General features: G+C 44.2%; 3 protein-coding genes across 3 annotated transcripts in view; 2 read left to right on the top strand and 1 right to left on the bottom strand.

Moving 5' to 3' along the window:
• The window catches only part of nf1a (neurofibromin 1a), an 80,798-nt gene that overhangs the window by 25,968 nt on the left and 34,439 nt on the right, over nucleotides 1–20,391 (bottom strand). Inside the window, exons 32-36 of the mRNA XM_068731057.1 lie at nucleotides 19,533–19,691; nucleotides 17,424–17,521; nucleotides 16,995–17,141; nucleotides 16,763–16,909; nucleotides 16,545–16,655 (exon numbers count right to left, since the gene is read on the bottom strand). Of these exons, the coding sequence (XP_068587158.1) occupies nucleotides 16,545–16,655; nucleotides 16,763–16,909; nucleotides 16,995–17,141; nucleotides 17,424–17,521; nucleotides 19,533–19,691 (662 nt within the window). The remainder of the gene's footprint in view (nucleotides 1–16,544; nucleotides 16,656–16,762; nucleotides 16,910–16,994; nucleotides 17,142–17,423; nucleotides 17,522–19,532; nucleotides 19,692–20,391) is intronic.
• On the top strand, nucleotides 548–3,038 carry LOC137866830 (protein EVI2B-like). The gene is made up of 2 exons (XM_068703039.1): nucleotides 548–684; nucleotides 1,093–3,038. The coding sequence occupies exon 2, from the start codon at nucleotides 1,121–1,123 to the stop codon at nucleotides 2,345–2,347; it is 1,227 nt and encodes a 408-aa protein (XP_068559140.1). The 5' UTR covers nucleotides 548–684; nucleotides 1,093–1,120; the 3' UTR covers nucleotides 2,348–3,038.
• On the top strand, nucleotides 3,653–6,625 carry LOC137868781 (oligodendrocyte-myelin glycoprotein-like). Its single transcript, XM_068705734.1, has 2 exons — nucleotides 3,653–4,659; nucleotides 4,779–6,625. Exons 1-2 carry the CDS (start codon nucleotides 4,412–4,414, stop codon nucleotides 5,722–5,724), a joined length of 1,194 nt encoding a protein of 397 aa, XP_068561835.1. The 5' UTR covers nucleotides 3,653–4,411; the 3' UTR covers nucleotides 5,725–6,625.

The following is a 20,391-nucleotide window of genomic DNA, read 5'->3' as shown; positions in this document are numbered from 1 at the left end:
CATGTTAAGACAAGAGTCAAATCACTGGACCAACACATGTGATCAAAGGGTGAATATCATGAGAACTAGTCGATTCATGTAGATTTATAAAGACTTTAAAGCATTCAAAAACAAATTGGCCATCTTTCTAAAATACTGAGACATATTTATATAAAAAATAATTATAATTAAAGTCAGTTGATTTTATTAGTATTTGTAACAGTTGTGTTTTTATGAGGAAAAAACACAATAAATTACTATAACAAATTAAAAGTACAACATTTAGAAGTTTTGATGGTGTACAGACTTCAGAGCAGTTTAAATGATTTTTGGGACGGTGGCTGAACATGATCTGTTGCACCACTAGTGTAAACCTTCAGGCCTTCATGTACAAAGAGGCTTAAAGTCATTTCTACAAATGTTACTTTAGTTCTACCATGTACGATTCACCGTTTACACGTTTCAGTGCAGTCAGGCTTTGGTGTGAAACATGAACTACTATCTTTAGCACATCAGACCTGAGAATGCAGAGTCGGCTTCACGCGTCACACTTCCTGTAAGTGAAGCAAGAAGGACTCAACGTTTCAGCAGAGAGGAGCCTTCACTGCTGCCTTCATTCAGAGGACTCAATAAGATCAACTGTCTAACCTCACATACATCCTGGAAGGACACGGCTGACGGGTCACTGGAGGTGTGGAATCATTGGTAAGTACAATTTAATCATGAATTATTAACGTGCCTGAGGTGCATCTGATAACTCCAGTGCTTTGGATTGATGCTGGTGCTAACAAATGAAACGTTACCTCACAAAAAACGTAGTGAGACTAGATACCACATCTACTGCAGACAACTCTGTGATGGATTAAAATCTCTCATCACAACTGAAGCGCCCGATTGAGAAATAATAATTAACAAGACAACACTTCTGTGTTAAACAGAAACGCTCCTTTAGATAGATTTTAAAATGTCACCGAGCATGTACCGCTGACTCATACCTCTATTTAGAGTTACATTTTGAGGAAACGGGACAACACCAGTTTACATTGCAACACTGCACATTGCATAAGATTGTATTGCTCTGCATCTGTGACTAAACAACTTCCTCTGTTCTAGCAACCAGCCAGAAGACGGAAGAACAACAATGACCATCATCTTTTTGAGCCTGATGTTGGTGTGGCTGCTGCCGCTGACGTCTGGTCAGAACAACACCTTCAGTCACGTGACGACAGGGACGCAGGTCACACCAAGTGAGTCCACGCGGGACCAGCTGGCGACACGCGAGGCATCCGGTCTGGATCCGGTCTCGGAGGTCGCGAGTCGTCACATCACTCGGTCCATCGGGGTTCAAGAAAACGGGACTAAACCCAGCGACGAACCTTCACCGCAAACACCTTCTAAGATGTTCCCACCAGGGATTCTAACCGCAGCAACTCCAAACAACTCCACGTGGTCTCGGTTCAACGGCTCAACAGAAGGTGTGAAGTCCACGATGGAGACGCTGTTTAACTTCACAACATCAGCAGCAATCGTTGCAACCAGTCACGCTGGCGACCCAACCACACGGGCACCGCCAACGCCAAGCAGCTCCGCCCAAACTCAATCCACCGACGATGAAACAAGCCGACCGTCCACACGTCCAACGCCGTCCACAAGCCTCGTCTCTACCACGGATGCATCTACCGAACCCGTTGAGAACAAAACCACCAACGCAAGCCCGGTCCCAGCTACGCAGTTCCCCGGTTTGTACAGAACGGCAAAGGCCAAGACGAAGACGCCATCGGTCCACGACGCTAAGACGAAGGAAAGACGTCCAGGGGGCAAAGAAAAGCCTGCTAAAGGATCGAACCACAGCAAAATAGTGGCCGGGGTAATAGGTGGAGCCCTGGTAGTCATGATGGTGGGCTTCCTGTTCATCTTCATCAAGAAACGGAAGCTTCAGAAGCAGCAGATAACGACCGGAGACTGGGCCGGTCCCTCGCCGTTCCTCGAGGGCGGAGTCAACAACGGCCAGGTGACGATGAGGCCGTCCAACCGGATCTCTCTCTCCAGCTTCCTGACTCAGAGGCTGTCCAAGAGACTGTCTGCTCTGCCGGACGCCGGCGAGGAGTTGGAGGACTTGACGCCGGCGAGCACGTTCAGAGGCGAACATAAAGGGAGCTCGTTCGGCAGAGAGGCCGGTGGAAGCGACGGCGGAGAAAGCAATGGGATGGCCGGAGTCGTTCCAGAAACAAAAAGCAACGGAGACACTCCGATGGAGACGTCCGTCTCGCTGACGAACGAGACGCCGCACACGAACAACAACTCGGAGGTCGCAAACCACATTCAAGACCTTTCTGCAAACCCCCCCACTCCACCCGGACTACCATGAGTGAAGTGATGCCTCCTCTGTCACAATGACAGGAAACAGTTTGAGGAAACCATCCAGAGAGAGAAGAGACACTCATCTAAGGCTCCACTGTAACAATGTTAAAACAGAACATCTTAAACCACAGAAGAAGCATTTTAAATCATGCGAGACGTTAAAATCATACTATTAGTTCTAAATGTCTTCAGGAAGGTTTCTGTGATGCAAACCAGATCTGTGCTGGAGTTCCTTTATAAATTAAATTACATTTTTACTTTACTGACATTCAGAAAAAAGTTACCAAAGCATAAAATTACACAAAGTACACAAAAAATATCAATATGAATATTAACTTTACTATTGTTATATAATAACAAAAAAAAATGCTCCTAATTTCATTGAATGTTCTATATTTTAATCAGTTGAACGCAGTGACCACACCCTCTTGTTTGTTTTCCTGGCTTCTTATTGGATGTTCAGTGGTCACTGAGAATGGACTTAGTCTCTGTCTCTGCCTTGTCAATACGTTTCCACTGTGACTCTCTGTGCCGTCTCTTCAGGTTTGGTTTCAGTACTTTTTACTTCAACGTGTTTTCATGAGTGTACTGATGTGTTCTGTGTTCTTTGTTCTTTTCACAGCGTGTCATTTTAAATGATGAGAGCAGCACGTCGATGTATTTAACCAGGCTGTTAATAATAACTGTTTGTTAAACTATATGCGTGTCATTAGTTGTGTGTTTATCTGATGGTTTCTGAACAGAAGAAGAAGAAGAAGAAGGGGTGAAGTTGGTTAGTGTCACATGTGTGTGTGAGTGGTTGTGGTTCAGGACGTCACATTAAAAACACAGATTAACATCAACGAGTCCTTGAACCACTTCATCACCAAACATTCACACCTGAGAGACAAACCCTAAAACCCTGTTCACTGAGGCTGGAACCCTACGACAGAGTTTCTATTGTTAAATAAATGACACCAGATGAAGAAGTAGCTTTGGTCTCAAACATGTTTAGATGTTCAAAGTATTTTAACTCACTAAAGACTCAACGTATACTACTTACTGTGTACTTTTACTGCACTTATGACAAAGTATTGAAGAATTTATGAAGCGGAAATTATTCTTTAAACTATTCAGCATCATATCATCACACACACACACACACACACACACACACACACACACACACACACACACACACTTTAGCCTCATCAGCAGCAGAGTGGGCCGGCTCGCTGCTGCAATTCTCCCCATCTCTCTCCCTCCCTCCCTCCTCTCCTCCCTCCTTCCTCCCTCCTCCCTCCCTCCCTCCTATCCTCCCTCCTCCCTCCCTCCTCCACAAACCTACAGCTGCATTGGAATCCGACAGCGCAGTGAGGACGGGGGGGCACCGGCGCTTACAGGCAGCATGTTTAGAGCCACAACATCCAGAGAGAAGAGGCTGAGAGACAGAAAGGAGGAACCGGCAGGAGGGAGGACAGAGCGACGCTAGAGAGGACGAGGTGAGAGATTCAAACAGGACGACCCACATTAAACCAGAGAAAGAGAGAGAGTCAGAGAGAGAGAGAGAGAAAGAGAGACAGAGAGAGAGAGAGACAGAGAGAGAGTCAGAGAGAGAGAGAGAGAGAGAGAGAGAGAGAGAGAGACATAATGCAGTAAACCACACAGTGCTCTGTCTCTATGCAGATTTATGCTCTTTAGTTTTGTATGGAAAGTGCAGCTTTTAAACAACAGAGGGATTCACGTGTGAGGACGTGTGAGGAGGTGAGAGGACGTGTGAGGACGTGAGAGGACGTGAGAGGACGTGTGAGGACGTGTGAGGACGTGTGAGGACATGTCCCACAGTCCCGTCTCTGAAAACACGAACGCATGGAGCTCCGGTCTTCTGCAGGTACCGTGTGTCCCTGAATGAAGCGAGTCTCTCTGCAGCACTCTGAGCTCCGGTCCCTCTGGCAGAGCTTCAAGTGATCTCTCAGGATGACTCGCAGCTCCATGAGCAGCTCAGATGGGACTCTCTGCACTAAGAAAACGGCAGATCTTTGATTTCAACCATCCTTAACACCGTGCTAAGCATAATTAAGATGGTAAACAGATGAAGCGGTGTCATTGTTCTGCGTTGCTCCTATTTAACACCGTGTCGTCCTCCAGAGCCGCGACCATGACCGCCTGCCTCTTGCTGCTGCTGTGTGGGCTGCTCGGGGGTCGGGTGGCGTCCATCTGCCCCACCGTGTGCTCCTGCAGCCGGGGGCACCGCGCGGTGGACTGCTCCTCCCGAGGCCTCACCAAGCTGCCGCCCGGCCTGCAGCACAACATCAACTTCCTCAACCTGTCTTTTAACAGGTGAGCAGCTCTGAGCATCGGAGAGGTCTCAGAGACAACCCGTGACGTCATAGTTCACCGATAACACTAAACATCACACTATATCTAATGTGTTTTCTAACGTCACGCCCTTCTGACAGCCTGCAGGGTCTGGAGAGCCAGCTCACCCACTACGCCCACCTGCGGACCCTGGACCTGTCCTACAACCGCCTGGAGACGCTGCCCCCCGCTCTGCCGCGCTCGCTGTGGGACATCCGAGCGGCGGGGAACCACCTGCGCTCGCTGGACAAGAACGACACGGCCTACCACTGGAACCTGAAGGTCCTGGACCTGTCGGACAACGAGCTGGAGAGAGTGGTCTTCATCAACAACACGCTGCCGAGCCTCCGGACCCTCGACCTCAGCCACAACCGGTTCTGGACCGTGCCCACCAACATGCCGCACAACCTGGAGAGCGCCGACCTGTCGCACAACTACCTCGCGCAGATCCTGCCGGGCTCGTTGGACCGGCTGCCGAGGCTGGCTCAGCTCTACCTGCACGCCAACCGCTTCTCCTGGCTGCCGGAGGGGATATTTGACAAGCTGGCGGCGCTGGAGGTGATGACGCTCGGGGATAACCCCTGGGCCTGCGAGGAAGAGGAGAACATAACGAAGCTCCTGATGTGGGCGGGGCGAACCCGGGCCACCGTCTTAGGCTGCCCCTGTTACACGAAACCCATCTGTGGGCAGCAGGCAGCTCCAGGGAGGGAGCGGCACTCTGCGCCGTTCACAGAGCCGCCGCCCTGGGTCGACGAAGGCCGAGACGGTCCGTCGCCCGGCTACCGGGCCAAATGGGCCCTTTTCGAGACGGGGAGGTACCAGGACAGGAGAGGGGCGAATGAATCGGGGGACAACGTGGCGTTCGTCTGGACGTCTCCCACTAACTCGGACGGTTTCTCCCCGCACACGAGCACGACGGCCCGGCCGTCTTCCACCAAGAAGCCCAGAGCGGCGACCTCCAGGAACAGAAGCCACGGACTCCTCGCCGAGACTCGGCAAACTGTCGGTCTGACTATTTTAGTCCTGACGGCGTTCAACACCTTCTGAACCACGTGAACTGGTCTCAGAACGTACTAGAACATGAGTGTGACCAGAAGACTCCACGTAGCTCCTTTCATCTTCATTTCTCCTGATAGTAAACTGTTACTGCCTTTTGTCTCCATCATACAATTGTATCTCCATGTTTAATGTTGAAGTGCGTCAGACTAAAGCAGCTCTGAACACACGGTTTGAAGAGGAAGTGCTGCGTCGATGCTCAGCTCTCTGCACGCCGACGTTCTGCTGAGCTCGGTGTTTTCTTCGTGACTGATGCTACGTTTGTTCCTGCTGAGTCAAAGCGGGATGCACGATATACACTACATCACATTCAGCCCGTCTGAGCAGCGAGGAGCCTCGGTGAAGTAAAGAACACTAACAGAACTGAAGTAGGGATGCATGGAATGGCTGTAGGTGTTTCAGTGCAATGAATCCCCAATGATCTCATTTAATATGCAACGAAACAAAGCACAACAAACAAATACTCACGTTTACAACACTGCTTTGTGATCAGACCAGATTTGTTGTCACATAGTAAGCTGTGACTCGCTTATTCATCAAAGTGTTATTGAATTGAGTCCATGTGATTATCTGTTACTCCTCGATAAAGACCCTCCTAGAACAGGAAGTGGTCTGATCCGGATCACAGTTTTGAACAACTGACGGTTCAAAGGGCAGCGCTGCTGCATCCATCACATTTAGTTTGACAGGTAGAAAAGATTCTGACGATTCAGATCATGGTCTTCCACAGCAGGTGGTGACCTCCGGACAAACAGGAAGAGTTTGGATTTTTCCCTCCAAACGAAGGAAAAAGAACTGCAGCGGAAACTTAGTGGACATTATGGATCCTGAGGTAAAAGTATTCAGCAGAACCAGACCTGAACCAAGACTGCAGGACCATTTGTGCCATGAATAAGGATTCACTGTATTAAATCAATCTATCTCTCAGAGAACAAGTTCAACTGTCTGTTTTCTTCCAATCTGAAAAGGTCAACCACCAACTATATATATCGATATATATATCGATATATATATCGATATATATATATATATATATATATATATATATAGTTATAACTATATATCGATATATATATATATATATATATATATATATATATATATATATATATATATATCGATATATATATATATATGTATATATATATATATATATATATATATATATATATACATACACACATACACTAAACCTTATCAAAGTGAGGTTCAAATCATCCTGTAGAACTCCAGACGGACCGATGACTTAACAGAGATCCAGTTAAACTTAATTCCAAATAAAAAAAACACATGAAGAAGAATGGAGCGATTGATTATTAACACAAATGACAGTGTTTCATTTGCTTCCGTAGTTCATTGGATAACCACTAACGCTAGCTAATCGTCGCAGAGCTTTAGCATATTGGTGTTGATGTGTAACATGTTTAAAATGTATGAAATGTGGCTAATATCGCCAACAATACAGCTGCCGCTAACACTAGCAGCTCACACTAGCAGGCTAACACTAGCAGCTAACACTAGCAGCTCACATAGCAGCTCACATAGCAGCTCACACAGCAGCTCACACTAGCAGCTCACACTAGCAGCTCACACTAGCAGCTCACTCTAGCAGCTCACACTAGCAGCTCACTCTAGCAGCTCACACTAGCAGCTAACATCACACAAGTTAAACTCCATCAGCTGGTTAGCTGAAGTTTGTGGGCATCTCTGCGTAACTTTAGCCTCAGAGGTATGTAACGTTTTAAGCTTTCTGTTTCTTGTGGTCAAATGTTTCTGGCTGGAATTGGCAACTTTGGTTCTACATTAGGCACATTAATCCACATACTGTGTAGCCTGGTCTGGTTCAGTGACAGAGACCGTGTACTCGTAGCGTGACCATTCAACACAGACCGTTACAGCGCTGACATACAGGGAGGAGTAATTTACTTTTATCTATTTAGGAATTTACTGCATTTGTAATCTGGAGTGCAGAGACAAAAACACTAATCAGACCTTGAAGTCCTGAGTAAGAAGTAGGACCTGTGTCCACATATTTAACATATATAACAAGGACAGAGCGTATGCAGACGCCTAGAGAAACAGTGCTGCACCCAGCGACTTTTTTTCTGAGCTATAATAAAACAAATATGTAGCAGCCCAAATAATAATATAAAGCGCAGGAGCGATGCTAGCCCATCATACAACGGTGGTGATATGTTTTGTTGACATAGAAATAGAACAAAGCGCTGAGCGGATGCTTTTCTGTCAGAAAACGGCGTCATAAACACAGGCCCTAAAATGGTAGATGGACTGTACTTCTTTTCTAGTATTCTGACCACTCAAAGCGATTCAACACTACATGTCATCATTCACCCATTCATACACTGATGGTTCAGGTTACCATGCAAGGTTCAACCCAAACCACCAGCTTGGACTCTAACTAACCATTCGTACCCATTCACACACCGATGGCACAGCCTACGTGAGAGATTTGGGCTAAGTGTCTCGCCCAAGGACACATGACCACATGGACTAACTAGATCGTTCTGCCGATCCTCCTCCACAGTCCCATATGCTGCTATATTCAAACGTAGGTTCTTAGTTTAAGCGTAAACCTGCTTTGCTAAACCTTTCAGAGAAAGGCATGGCTCTGATTCAGCACCACGACAAACCTGAACCGAACGATGAGCTGATGTTAAGGAGAGAGGCGGTCTGTTCGGGTCTCAACTCTCTTAGACAAAGGAAGGCCGCATGTCTCCCACTGCTGCGTCTTTCGTCAGCAAAGCAGTGGCAAAAAATCAGCTGGTTTGAGTTAAAATCAAAAGATATTTTATAACTACAGAAGCAAAACAGTTACAAACCGAATACACTATTAATTAAAGCTGCAAGCAGCATTGATCGGGCCCTCGCAACTACGCGCACGTCGAGGATACCGGCAGGACTCTGGTTGACGCGGTCATGCATTTCCGTGACCATCATACACTGCGTGCACGAGTTAGATGATATTTCTGCGTCGACCAGCAGCGTAGCAAGATCATGTTGCCAGGCATTATGCCTCAAAATGTTTTGAGTTTACTCTGATACAATCATAAATGTAAGCCTGTTAAGATCATTAAGAAAATGAATGTGCGTGAATGCACTTCAGTGTTTGTAACATAACAGACTTGTCAGTTTACTGGGTGCAGTGTCCTGCTGATTGTATTTGGACTCACATGAAAGTTAACAGAACAGTAGTGTCATTTGCTTTTACTTGAACACTTTAATTTAACACTGTTTTCATTTTAAGCTCTTCTGTAACTTTAGATTGTAGTGTGAAGCATTCATTGTAACATTTAACGTGATTTTCATGTAGAAGCTCTGGACAGATCGTTTATACTAATGCCCACTGACATGGTTTGAGAACCACTGTTGTCTAACTTTTGCTCTCCATGCATCTTAGTTTGCACATATTTAGATCAGAGAAGTCTTTTTCTCATGGTGTGCACACGAACCCTTTAAATAAATTCAGTGTTTGGGCTGCTGTAATTAAAGAATCCTGCTTACTTCTGTGGTTGCCAGTAGGTGGTGCTATGACTATGAGTTAATATTGGCATGCAAAAGTCCTAAAATCATGACGGTAATCAAGCATGTCAAGTTTGGGACAGTTTTGTCAAAGTACAGTTGAGTTACAACAGCTTGGTGGATGATGGCGAACCATGTAAAATGGCTGCTACACCAAGTCCATGTTGTTTGATGAAACCTCAAGCTTTTAGTAACTTTAATCGCTACGGTCTTTAGATTGTTCTGACCAAATTCTAAGTTGATCGGATTAATTCCCTAGGAGGAGTTCGTAGTACAGCACATGGAAATGGAAAAAAACAGGAGAAATTCATACAAAATTCAAATTGGCTGACTTCCGGTTGGGTTTAGAGCATCAACCCCTAAGACTTTTTGTTAAGTCTACATGTGATACATCTGCTTACCAAATTTTATACAGCTAGGTGAAACGTACTGTGAGGGCTGCATCGTCAAAAAATTGTAGGGGGCGCTATCGAGCCAACTTGCCGCTCTGAAGCATTAAAATCACATCAGATAACTACATTCAGGATTTTAAATGTGTTTGACAAGTTTGGTTACGTTTTGAGCATTTTTAGCCCCTCAAAAACACTTTTGTTTTTCGTGGCGAAGAATGCGTCGCCACGGCAACGGCCTTTCACGAAACAACAAGCTTTAAGTAACTTTTCATCACAAACATATTTAGATTGTACTGACCAAATTTGAAGTCGATCTGATTAATTCCCTGGGAGGAGTTCGTTAAAGTAGAGCGCCTGGAAATTGCAAAAACGACACCAGAAATTCAGACTAAATTCAAAATGGCTGACTTCCGGTTGGGTTTAGGGCATGGCCCCAAGAGACTTTTATTTAAGTCCACATGTGATACATGTGCCTACCAAATTTTGTTAATCTATGTGAAACGTACTGCGAGGGCTGCTTCGTCGAAATTTTGTAGGGGGCGCTATTGAGCCGATTTAACACTCTGATTGAATAAAATCATATTATAGAACTACATTTTGGCCTTGTGATCTGTGTGTCAAGTTTGCTTGTGTTTCGAGCTTTTTTAACCTCTCCAAATGACCATCGTTTTTCACGGCGAAGACTGCGTTACCACGGCAACGGCGTTTGACGAAACATCAAAAGCTTAGAGAACTGGCATTATGAACTTCTTACATTTGTGTGGAACTAATTTGATGTTGATCTGATTTTCCAACTAAGAGAAACAAGCCAAAGTATAAAGACTTTAACTTACTGTTGCCAGTAGGTGGCGCTATGACTATGATTCAAAATTGGCTTGCAGATGTCTTCAGGCCTGGAGTTTAATCAAACATGTGAAATCTGGTAAAGATCTGATGATGCGGAGTCGAGTTACATCAGTTTATTCGTTCATGGCGAAGGATCGAAATTCGCAGAGCCGCCACGTCGCCACGCTTCGACAACTTCCTACAATTTTCACAATGAAGCATTATCAAGGTCTTAAGGCTTTTGTGACAAAATTTGAGAGGGATCCGATTAATCTGTGAGCAGTAGGGTGTCAAAGTACACAACCTATGACTTCCTGTTGCCACAAGGTGGCGCTATTACTATGATTCAAAATTGTCATATACATGTGTTCAGGGTCAGGATGTTATGACATATGAGAAATTTGGAGCAGATTAGGCAATGTACAGCCGAGTTAAAACAACTTCCTGTTTCATGGCGAATGGTGTTTTTTTGCCGCCACGCCACGGACACATAGTTCGATAACTTTTTGATCTTTTAGTATCGTTTCACTGCCAAGGTCTCAAGAGCATACTGACCAAATGTGAAGGCAATCGGGTTTAATCTCTAGGAGGAGTTCGTTAAAGTACGGCGCCTTGAAATGGTCCAAAAACGTCATAAAATTCAAAATGGCCGACTTCCTGTTTGGTTTAGGATATACCTCCCTTTGACTTTTTTGTACGTCCCATCACGTTCCACATACCTACCAAATTTCATATAGCTAGGTGAAACCCAAAGTTGGGGCTACTCTGTAGGGGGCGCTATCGAGCCAAAATGTCATGCCGCAGCTGGACACCCCAATAACACTGGAATTTTCACCACGATTGAATTTTGTGCCAAATTTCAAAAGATTCCCAGTATCCCAAGCACCTCCTTTTTGCGATGAAACTGGTACGATAATAATAATAATAATAATAAAAAACATTAGAATAACAAAAGGTCCTCCGCTCCGACTACGTCGGTGCTCGGGCCCTAATAATAATAATAATAAAAAACATTAGAATAACAATAGGTCCTCCGCTCCGACTACGTCGGTGCTCAGGCCCTAATAAAAAACATTAGAATAACAATAGGTCCTCCGCTCCGACTACGTCGGTGCTTGGGCCCTAATAATAATAATAATAATAATAATAATAATAATAATAATAATAATAAAAAACATTAGAATAACAATAGGTCCTCCGCTCCGACTACATCGGTGCTCGGGCCCTAATAATAATAAAAAACATTAGAATAACAATAGGTCCTCCGCTCCGACTACGTCGGTGCTCGGGCCCTGATTAAAGCTGCAAGCAGCATTGATTGGGCCCTCGCAACTTCACGCACGTCGAGGGTACTGGCAGGACTCTGGTTGACGCGGCCATGCATTTCTGTGACCGTCATACACTGTGTGCACGAGTTAGATGATTTTTCCTGCGTCGACAAGCAGCATAGCAATATCATGTTGCCAGGTCTTAAGTCTCAAATGTTTTTAAGTGTACCCACAATACAATCATAGATGTAAGCCTGTTAAGATCATTAAGAAAATGAATGTGCGTGAATGCGCTTCAATGTTTGAAACATAACAAACTGTCAGTTTACTGGGATGGGGTTCAACTCCCTGCAGTGTCCTGCTGATTGTATTTGGACTTACATGAAAGTTAACAGAACAGCAGTGTCATTTGCTTTTACTTGAACACTTCAATTTAACACTGTTTTCATTTTAAGCTCTTCTGTAACTTTAGATTGTAGTGTGAAGCGTTCATTGCAACATTTATTCTGATTCTCATGTAGAAGCTCTGGACAGATCATTTATACTAATGCCCACTGACATGGTTTGAGAACCACTGTTGTCTAACTTTTGCTCTCCAAGCATCTTAGTTTGCACATATTTAGATCAGAGAAGTCTTTTTCTCATGGTGTGACCACAAACCCTTTTATTAAGTTCAGTGTTTGGGCCGCTGTAATTATAGAATCCTGCTTACGTCTGTGGTTGCCAGTAGGTGGCGCTATGACTATGAGTTAATATTGGCATGCAGATGTCCTAAAATCATGACAGTAATCAAGCATGTCAACTTTGGGACAGTTTTGACAAAGTACAGTTGAGTTACAACAGCTTGATGGATGATGGCGAACCATGTAAAATGGCTGCTACACCGAGTCCATGTTTGATGAATTCTAAACTTTTAATCACAAAGGTCTTTAGATTGTTCTGACCAAATTCTAAGCTGATCTGATTAATTACCTAGGACTAGTTCGTAGTACAGCACCTGGAAATGGGAAAAATACACGAGAAATTCATACAAAATTAAAGCTGCAAGCAGCATTGATCGGGCCCTCGCAACGTCACACACGTCGAGGGTACTGGCAGGACTCTGGTTGATGCGGCAATGCATTTCTGTGACCATCATACACTGCATGCACAAGTTAGATGATATTTCCTGCGTCGACCAGCAGCATAGCAAGACCATGTTGCCAGGTCTTAAGCCTCAAATGTTTTTGAGTGTACCTCCGATACAATCATAAATGTAAGCCTGTTAAGATCATTTAGAAAATGAACGTGTGAATGTGCTTCAGTATTTGTAACATAACAGACGGTCAGGTTACTGGGATGGAGTTCAACTCCCTGCAGTGTCCTGCTGATTGTATTTGGACTTACATGAAAGTTAACAGAACAGCAGTGTCATTTGCTTTTACTTGAACACTTCAATTTAACACTGTTTTCATTTTAAGCTCTTCTATAACTTTAGATTGTAGTGTGAAGCGTTCATTGTAACATTTAACGTGATTCTCATGTAGAAGCTCTGGACAGATCATTTATACTAATGCCCACTGACATGGTTTGAAAAACACTGTTGATTAACTTTTGTTCTCCAAGCATCTTAGTTTGCACATATTTAGATCAGAGAAGTCTTTTTCTCATGGTGTGCCCACAAACCCTGTTTGGGCCGCTGTTATTATAGAAATCTGTTTACGTCCATGGTTGCCAGTAGGTGGCGCTATGACTATGTGTTAATATTGGCATGCAGAAGTCCTAAAATCACGACAGCAATCAAGCATGTCAAGTTTGGGGCAGTTTTGACAAAGTAAGGTTGAGTTACAAAAGCTGGATGGATGATGGCGAATCATGTAAAATTGCCGCGACACCAAGTCCATGTTATCCGATGAAACATCAAGCTTTGAGTAACTTTTAATCGTTAAGGTCTTTAGGTTGTTCTGACCAAATTCTAAGTTGATCGGATTATTTCCCTAGGAGGAGTTCGTAGTGCAGCACCTGGAAAAGGAAATAAAACCACAAGAAATTCATACAAAATTCAAATTGGCTGACTTCCGGTTGGGTTTAGAGCATGGACCCCTAAGACTTTTTGTTAAGTCTACATGTGATACACCTGCTTACTTAATTTCATACATCTAGGTGAAACGTACTGCGAGGGCTGCATCGTCGAAATATTGTAGGGGGCGCTATCGAGCCGAGTTGCCACTCTGAAGCATTAAAATCACATCAGATAACTACATTCAGGATTTTAAATGTGTGTGACAAGTTTGGTTACGTTTTGAGTATTTTTAGCCCCTCAAAAACACCTTTGTTTTTCATGGCGAGGAATGCATCGCCACGGCAACGGCATTTCACGAAACAACAAGCTTTGAGTAACTTTTAATCACAAAGGTCTTTAGATTGTTCTGACCAAATTCTAAGTTGATCTGATTAATTCCCTGGGAGGAGTTCGTTTAAGTAGAGCGCCTGGAAATTGCAAAAACGACACCAGAAATTCAGACTAAATTCAAAATGGCTGACTTCCAGTTGGGTTTAGGGCATGGCCCCAAGAGACTTTTATTTAAGTCCACATGTGATACATGTGCCTACCAAATTTTGTTCATCTATGTGAAACGTACTGCGAGGGCTGCTTCGACGAAATTTTGTAGGGGGCGCTATTGAGCCGATTTAACACTCTGATTGAATAAAATCATATTATAGAACTACATTTTGGCCTTGTGATCTGTGTGTCAAGTTTGCTTGTGTTTCGAGCTTTTTTAACCTCTCCAAATGACCATCGTTTTTCACGGCGAAGACTGCGTTACCACGGCAACGGCGTTTGACGAAACATCAAAAGCTTAGAGAACTGGCATTATGAACTTCTTACATTTGTGTGGAACTAATTTGATGTTGATCTGATTTTCCAACTAAGAGAAACAAGCCAAAGTATAAAGACTTTAACTTACTGTTGCCAGTAGGTGGCGCTATGACTATGATTCAAAATTGGCTTGCAGATGTCTTCAGGCCTGGAGTTTAATCAAACATGTGAAATCTGGTAAAGATCTGATGATGCGGAGTCGAGTTACATCAGTTTATTCGTTCATGGCGAAGGATCGAAGTTCGCCGAGCCGCCACGTCGCCGCCCTTCGACAACTTCTTACAATCTTCACAATAAAGCATTATCAACATCTTAAGGCTTTTCTGACAAAACTTTAGACGGATCGAAATAATCTGTAAGGAGCAGGATGTCAAAGTACAAAACGTACAACTTCCAGTTGCCACAAGGTGGCGCTATTACTATGATTCTAAATTGTCATATACATGTGTTCAGGGTCAGGATGTTATGACATCTGAGAAATTTGGAGCAGATTAGGCAATGTACAGCCGAGTTACAACAACTTCCTGTTTCATGGCGAATGGTGTTTTTTTGCCGCCACACCACGGACACATAGTTCGATAACTTTTTGATCTTTGAGTATCGTTTCACTGCCAAGGTCTCAAGAGCATACTGACCAAATGTGAAGGCAATCGGGTTTAATCTCTTGGAGGAGTTCGTTAAAGTACGGTGCCTTGAAACGGTCCAAAAACGTCATACCACCACCTACTGCAGGGACAGCGGAGCACTTTCTCCAACAGAATGATCCAGCTCCGCTGTCATAAGGACAGGTACAGGAGAACATTCCTGCCTACTGCTATAAGACTGTACAATAAATCACCTCGGGCCAAATCAAATCGTTAAACCTCTGCACTACTGTTTATTTAGTTGATTTAATATTATTCTGTTCTATTCACTGTGTATATAGTGTGCATTTTTTATATAACATCTTTACTATATTATAACTGTATATATTGTGACATGTGTATCTTTCTTGTATTTTTCTTTTTATATAATATTAAGATTTTTTTACCTGTGACCTATTGCTGCTTGTAACAAAATAATTTCCCCTCACGGGATCAATAAAGTTAGTATCTATCTATCTATCTATAAAATTCAAAATGGCCGACTTCCTGTTTGGTTTAGGATATACCTCCTTTTGACTTTTTTGTACGTCCCATCACGTTCCACATACCTACCAAATTTCATACAGCTAGGTGAAACCCAAAGTTGGGGCTACTCTGTAGGGGGCGCTATCGAGCCAAAATGTCATGCCGCAGCTGTACACCCCAATAATACTGGAATTTTCACCACGATTGAATTTTGTGCCAAATTTCAAAAGATTCCCAGTATCCCAAGCACCTCCTTTTTGCAATGAAACTGGTACGATAATAATAATAATAATAATAATAATAATAATAAAAACATTAGAATAACAATAGGTCCTCCGCTCCGACTACGTCGGTGCTCGGGCCCTAAAAAACATTAGAATAACAATAGGTCCTCCGCTCCGACTACGTCGGTGCTTGGGCCCTAATAATAAAAAACATTAGAATAACAATAGGTCCTCCGCTCCGACTACGTCGGTGCTCGGGCCCTAATAACAAAACAAACATATTCATTTCATGAAAGTGAGGCCCCATGGGCCACGCGACAGACTATGTCTGCCCCACGGTCAGGAGGAGGTCTGAAGATGGCCCAGGATTCAGTCCTCTTGTCCCTCCAAAGTCTCTGAAAAGTTCTCACCTCACAACCATCGATCAGCTCAATGACTGACTGAAATCTGATAAGCTCCCCCCCCTGGCCTATGACCCATTGTTCTGGGCAGACGCCTCACTCATCCAGCATGTATCCTTCCCCCGCTGCTGGCACATTCCTCAAACCCCCTCACAGACACTCAATACACATACAACTCCTCACAGGTCCTACCTGCGGGCCACGTAGTAGAACACTGGGTTGCCGGTCTTCGAGGTTCCTGCCTGGTAGAAGATGTTGAGGGTCTTTAAGGCCTTGAACTCCTCCTTCTCATGGACCTGGTGCCTAAAAAACAAACCAGAGACCTGAGGGTCAGTCTCGATCCAATCTCAAAGATTTGGCGTTCTGATGGGGGACCTCGAGAAACCAGTTTATCACTATGTTAACGCTACCTGGTCATGAACTCCTCAAACTTGGAGCTGGTCAGGTTGAGACTAGACCAGTGTGTGTCAGCCACTGGTTTGTGTTCAGGAGGACCCAGGTAGGCCAGCAGGGTGGCCATCTTGTCAAAAGGTCGCCTGCCCACGGCTTTGTGGTCCCTGGAAATTAGATCGTAAGAAACCACGTCACGAAACATGATCGGTGGTAAAAGAGTGAGCTCATCGTTGAGATCCGTTCCCCCACCTGTTACTGGAGAGGTACTGGCCGATCCTCTCCTGGTTGTTCCACAGCAGGCGGTGGAGGGCCAGAACGTTGCCGTCACTGATGAAGGACAGACTGTGGTTGACCGAGTCGCTGGGAGGAGAGTCGGACGCTATGTCCAAGAAGAACCTGAGACGGAGAGAGAACAGAGTGCACACTCACCGCTTTAGTTAAAGAGCGATGTCTGGTACCGTGTTCTACCAGGAATACTCCACAGGATTCTAACTTGTGACCTGAGAGCAAGTTTTGCGAGAGCACCAAAATAACCTTGTTAACCTTCATCAAGTAAGAAACACTGTAACCCAAACGAGACCCAAAAGGTTTATCACATGAATAAAAAACACATCTGCATCATTCATTAAAATGCATTTATGACACATTAATAATTAACATCATGTTCGAGCGTCTTACCTTCTGGCTGAATCAAAGTTGCTCTTGACAAAGTCATTAAAAGGCCTCATGTGTTCTTCTTTTGTAAACAAGACGTGGTTTGCGATGCTCTGCAGAATCTAAAAGAAAAGACAGGAAATATAGAACATGCATATTAAGAACAAAACCCAAAATAAACTGCAAGTCTAAACAAGGACTCGTTCCATAAAGCAAACCAAGTAGAGTTCTGCAGGAACAACTCCTGAAACAAGATTTTTTCACTTCCTGTTCCCTCGTCTGGAAGTCAATGTGTTTTCGTTTAGATGTCTCAAACCATGTCTGTCTTTAACACGAGCTGAAGAGATTCTAACGTTTAGTTCTCTGATATAAAACAGGTCAGTGAACGCCCCTCTGGTGAATCTTAAAAAGAGTGCAAATGAGACAACTAAACGTCCTCACTAGAACACCACTGACCGTAGTGGAGTTCCTTTATAGACTAACGTGAAGTCACGTGACCGTAGTGGAGTTCCTTTATAGACCAACGTGAAGTCACGTGACCGTGGTGGAGTTCCTTTATAGACCAACGTGAAGTCACGTGACCGTGGTGGAGTTCCTTTATAGACTAACGTGAAGTCACGTGACCGTGGTGGAGTTCCTTTATAGACTAACGTGAAGTCACGTGACCGTGGTGGAGTTCCTTTATAGACTAACGTGAAGTCACGTGACCGTGGTGGAGTTCCTTTATAGACTAACGTGAAGTCACGTGACCGTGGTGGAGTTCCTTTATAGACTAACGTGAAGTCAGGTGACCGTGGTGGAGTTCCTTTATAGACTAACGTGAAGTCACGTGACCGTGGTGGAGTTCCTTTATAGACTAACGTGAAGTCACGTGACCGTGGTGGAGTTCCTTTATAGACTAACGTGAAGTCACGTGACCGTGGTGGAGTTCCTTTATAGACTAACGTGAAGTCACGTGACCGTGGTGGAGTTCCTTTATAGACTAACGTGAAGTCACGTGACCGTGGTGGAGTTCCTTTATAGACTAACGTGAAGTCACGTGACCGTGGTGGAGTTCCTTTATAGACTAACGTGAAGTCAGGTGACCGTGGTGGAGTTCCTTTATAGACTAACGTGAAGTCACGTGACCGTGGTGGAGTTCCTTTATAGACTAACGTGAAGTCACGTGACTGTGGTGGAGTTCCTTTATAGACTAAAGTGAAGTCAGGTGACCGTGGTGGAGTTCCTTTATAGACTAACGTGAAGTCACGTGACCGTGGTGGAGTTCCTTTATAGACTAACGTGAAGTCACGTGACCGTGGTGGAGTTCCTTTATAGACTAACATGAAGTCATGTGACCGTGGTGGAGTTCCTTTAGTTCATTAGTGAAGATTATCTTGATGAACTAAACCTAGAAGAATCATAAAGGTTTGTTTATTTTCTGTAATAATCCAAAATCCAATGGAAGAATCCCATTGGCTATTTGTGAAGGGAACCAGTGACCAACTTCCTGTTGGACTACAAAATGACATCATCCCTGCAGCTCTGTATTCTGGATGTATAAAAGGAATTAAATAAAGCGTTGGAGTGGTGGTGCATTAAGCAGAAACACCCAGATCTGCCACATCACGGCGCCCATGGAGCATGCTCACTAGGGTTTCCTTTAGCCCCGCCTCCCAGCCTTGTTCTCATTCACATGAACGGAGGAAGGAAAATAACTCTGGACTCAGCCGTTTACAACTTTTAGAACCTGATGATTTAAATTTGGGCTGTTCATGCGTTTATACTGGGAATAAATGATCTGCTGAGTTACAGACGTCCCCAATCTAAGTCTATGGGGAAAAAGTACTTTTGGGCCTCATGTCGTCATGTCGTTTGGGGGTTTGAACGAGAGCATCAGTCCACTTTAGATGAGGTGGAACGCTCATAGAAACCCAGTGACATAAGGTTGTGCTGGTGGGTGGAGTCAGAGGACAGTAATCACAGATGTATAGACATCCTAGAAAAGTTGGAATTGGAATGAACGTTAAAATGAAATAAAATATTTTGATACAACCTAATTAAACAAGTTCCAACCGTTGGTGAGAACAGAACTCCTGCAGATTATTAGAATATACACAGAAAGCTCAAGCCTGCAAACATGGAGCAGCTGACCTTGGACATGAGCTTGAGACCCCGCTCTATCCTGGGGTGGGGCTTCTTGTCCAGGATTCCGGCCTCGTACGGAGACACGATGGCCGGGTTGACGAAGCGCAGGAACATGGCGCTGCCCACCGCGCCGATGCTGTTCTGTGGGAAACGCTGACTCACCACCTGCATGAGGGAGGATGGAGGGAACGAGGGAGGACAGAGGAAAGGGAAGAACAAAGGAGGGAAATGTAGAACAGAAGAGAGAGGTTTGAGCAGAAGGGAAGGAAACAAATACGGGAAAGAAAATGGAATATCAGTACATTTTAAGAGCAATAGAAAGGAGTGATGAGAGTAAATAAATGAACATGAATCAATGTGTGTAGCAGAGTGAAAATGAGCCCAGACAGTAAGAGACGTGAGAGGGAGGAGGACACAGGAAGACTTCATTTTGGGCTGTAGCAAGAGTTTAAGAAAGCTTCCGACTCTGGTTACAGTCCAAGAGAAGAGCAGGGAGGAGCAAGACGAGGATCCGCCTCCTCCCTGCTGGTGAACGGTGAAACAGGAAGTCATCGGAACAAAAGTAAATAAAACAGGAGGCGGATGACAGAGCCATGAGAATGTGGTGCGAAGCAGTGGATGAGCCGGTGGAAAGCCCCCAAAAATATCACGACCAGGAGGTCATATCACCATCAGCTTCAGTCGAGCTGAAGCTGATTACAGAGAAATAAGTAGTCGTTGGAACATACTCCATCACTGAGTTCTACGATGGACGATCAGCAATATAATATACAGTATATATATATATATATATATATATATATATATATATATATATATATATATATATATATATATATATATATATATATATATAGAGAGAGAG

The sequence above is a fragment of the Cebidichthys violaceus genome, unplaced genomic scaffold (assembly GCF_023349555.1).
Source record: "Cebidichthys violaceus isolate CVI_PGR_0920_01 unplaced genomic scaffold, fCebVio1.0.p SCAF_1, whole genome shotgun sequence".
Classification (NCBI taxonomy): Eukaryota; Metazoa; Chordata; class Actinopteri; order Perciformes; family Stichaeidae; genus Cebidichthys; species Cebidichthys violaceus.
Note: the sequence above shows the minus strand (reverse complement) of the source record. Positions and strands in the feature narration are given on the sequence as shown.

Excerpts from the sequence above, each read along its gene's own strand:
- LOC137866830 (XM_068703039.1), top strand. The coding sequence starts at position 1,121 with ATGACCATCATCTTTTTGAGCCTGATGTTGGTGTGGCTGCTGCCGCTG.
- LOC137868781 (XM_068705734.1), top strand. The coding sequence starts at position 4,412 with ATGAAGCGGTGTCATTGTTCTGCGTTGCTCCTATTTAACACCGTGTCG. Across the intron at positions 4,660-4,778 it reads CTCAACCTGTCTTTTAACAG|CCTGCAGGGTCTGGAGAGCC; the intron begins GTGAGCAGCTCT and ends CCCTTCTGACAG.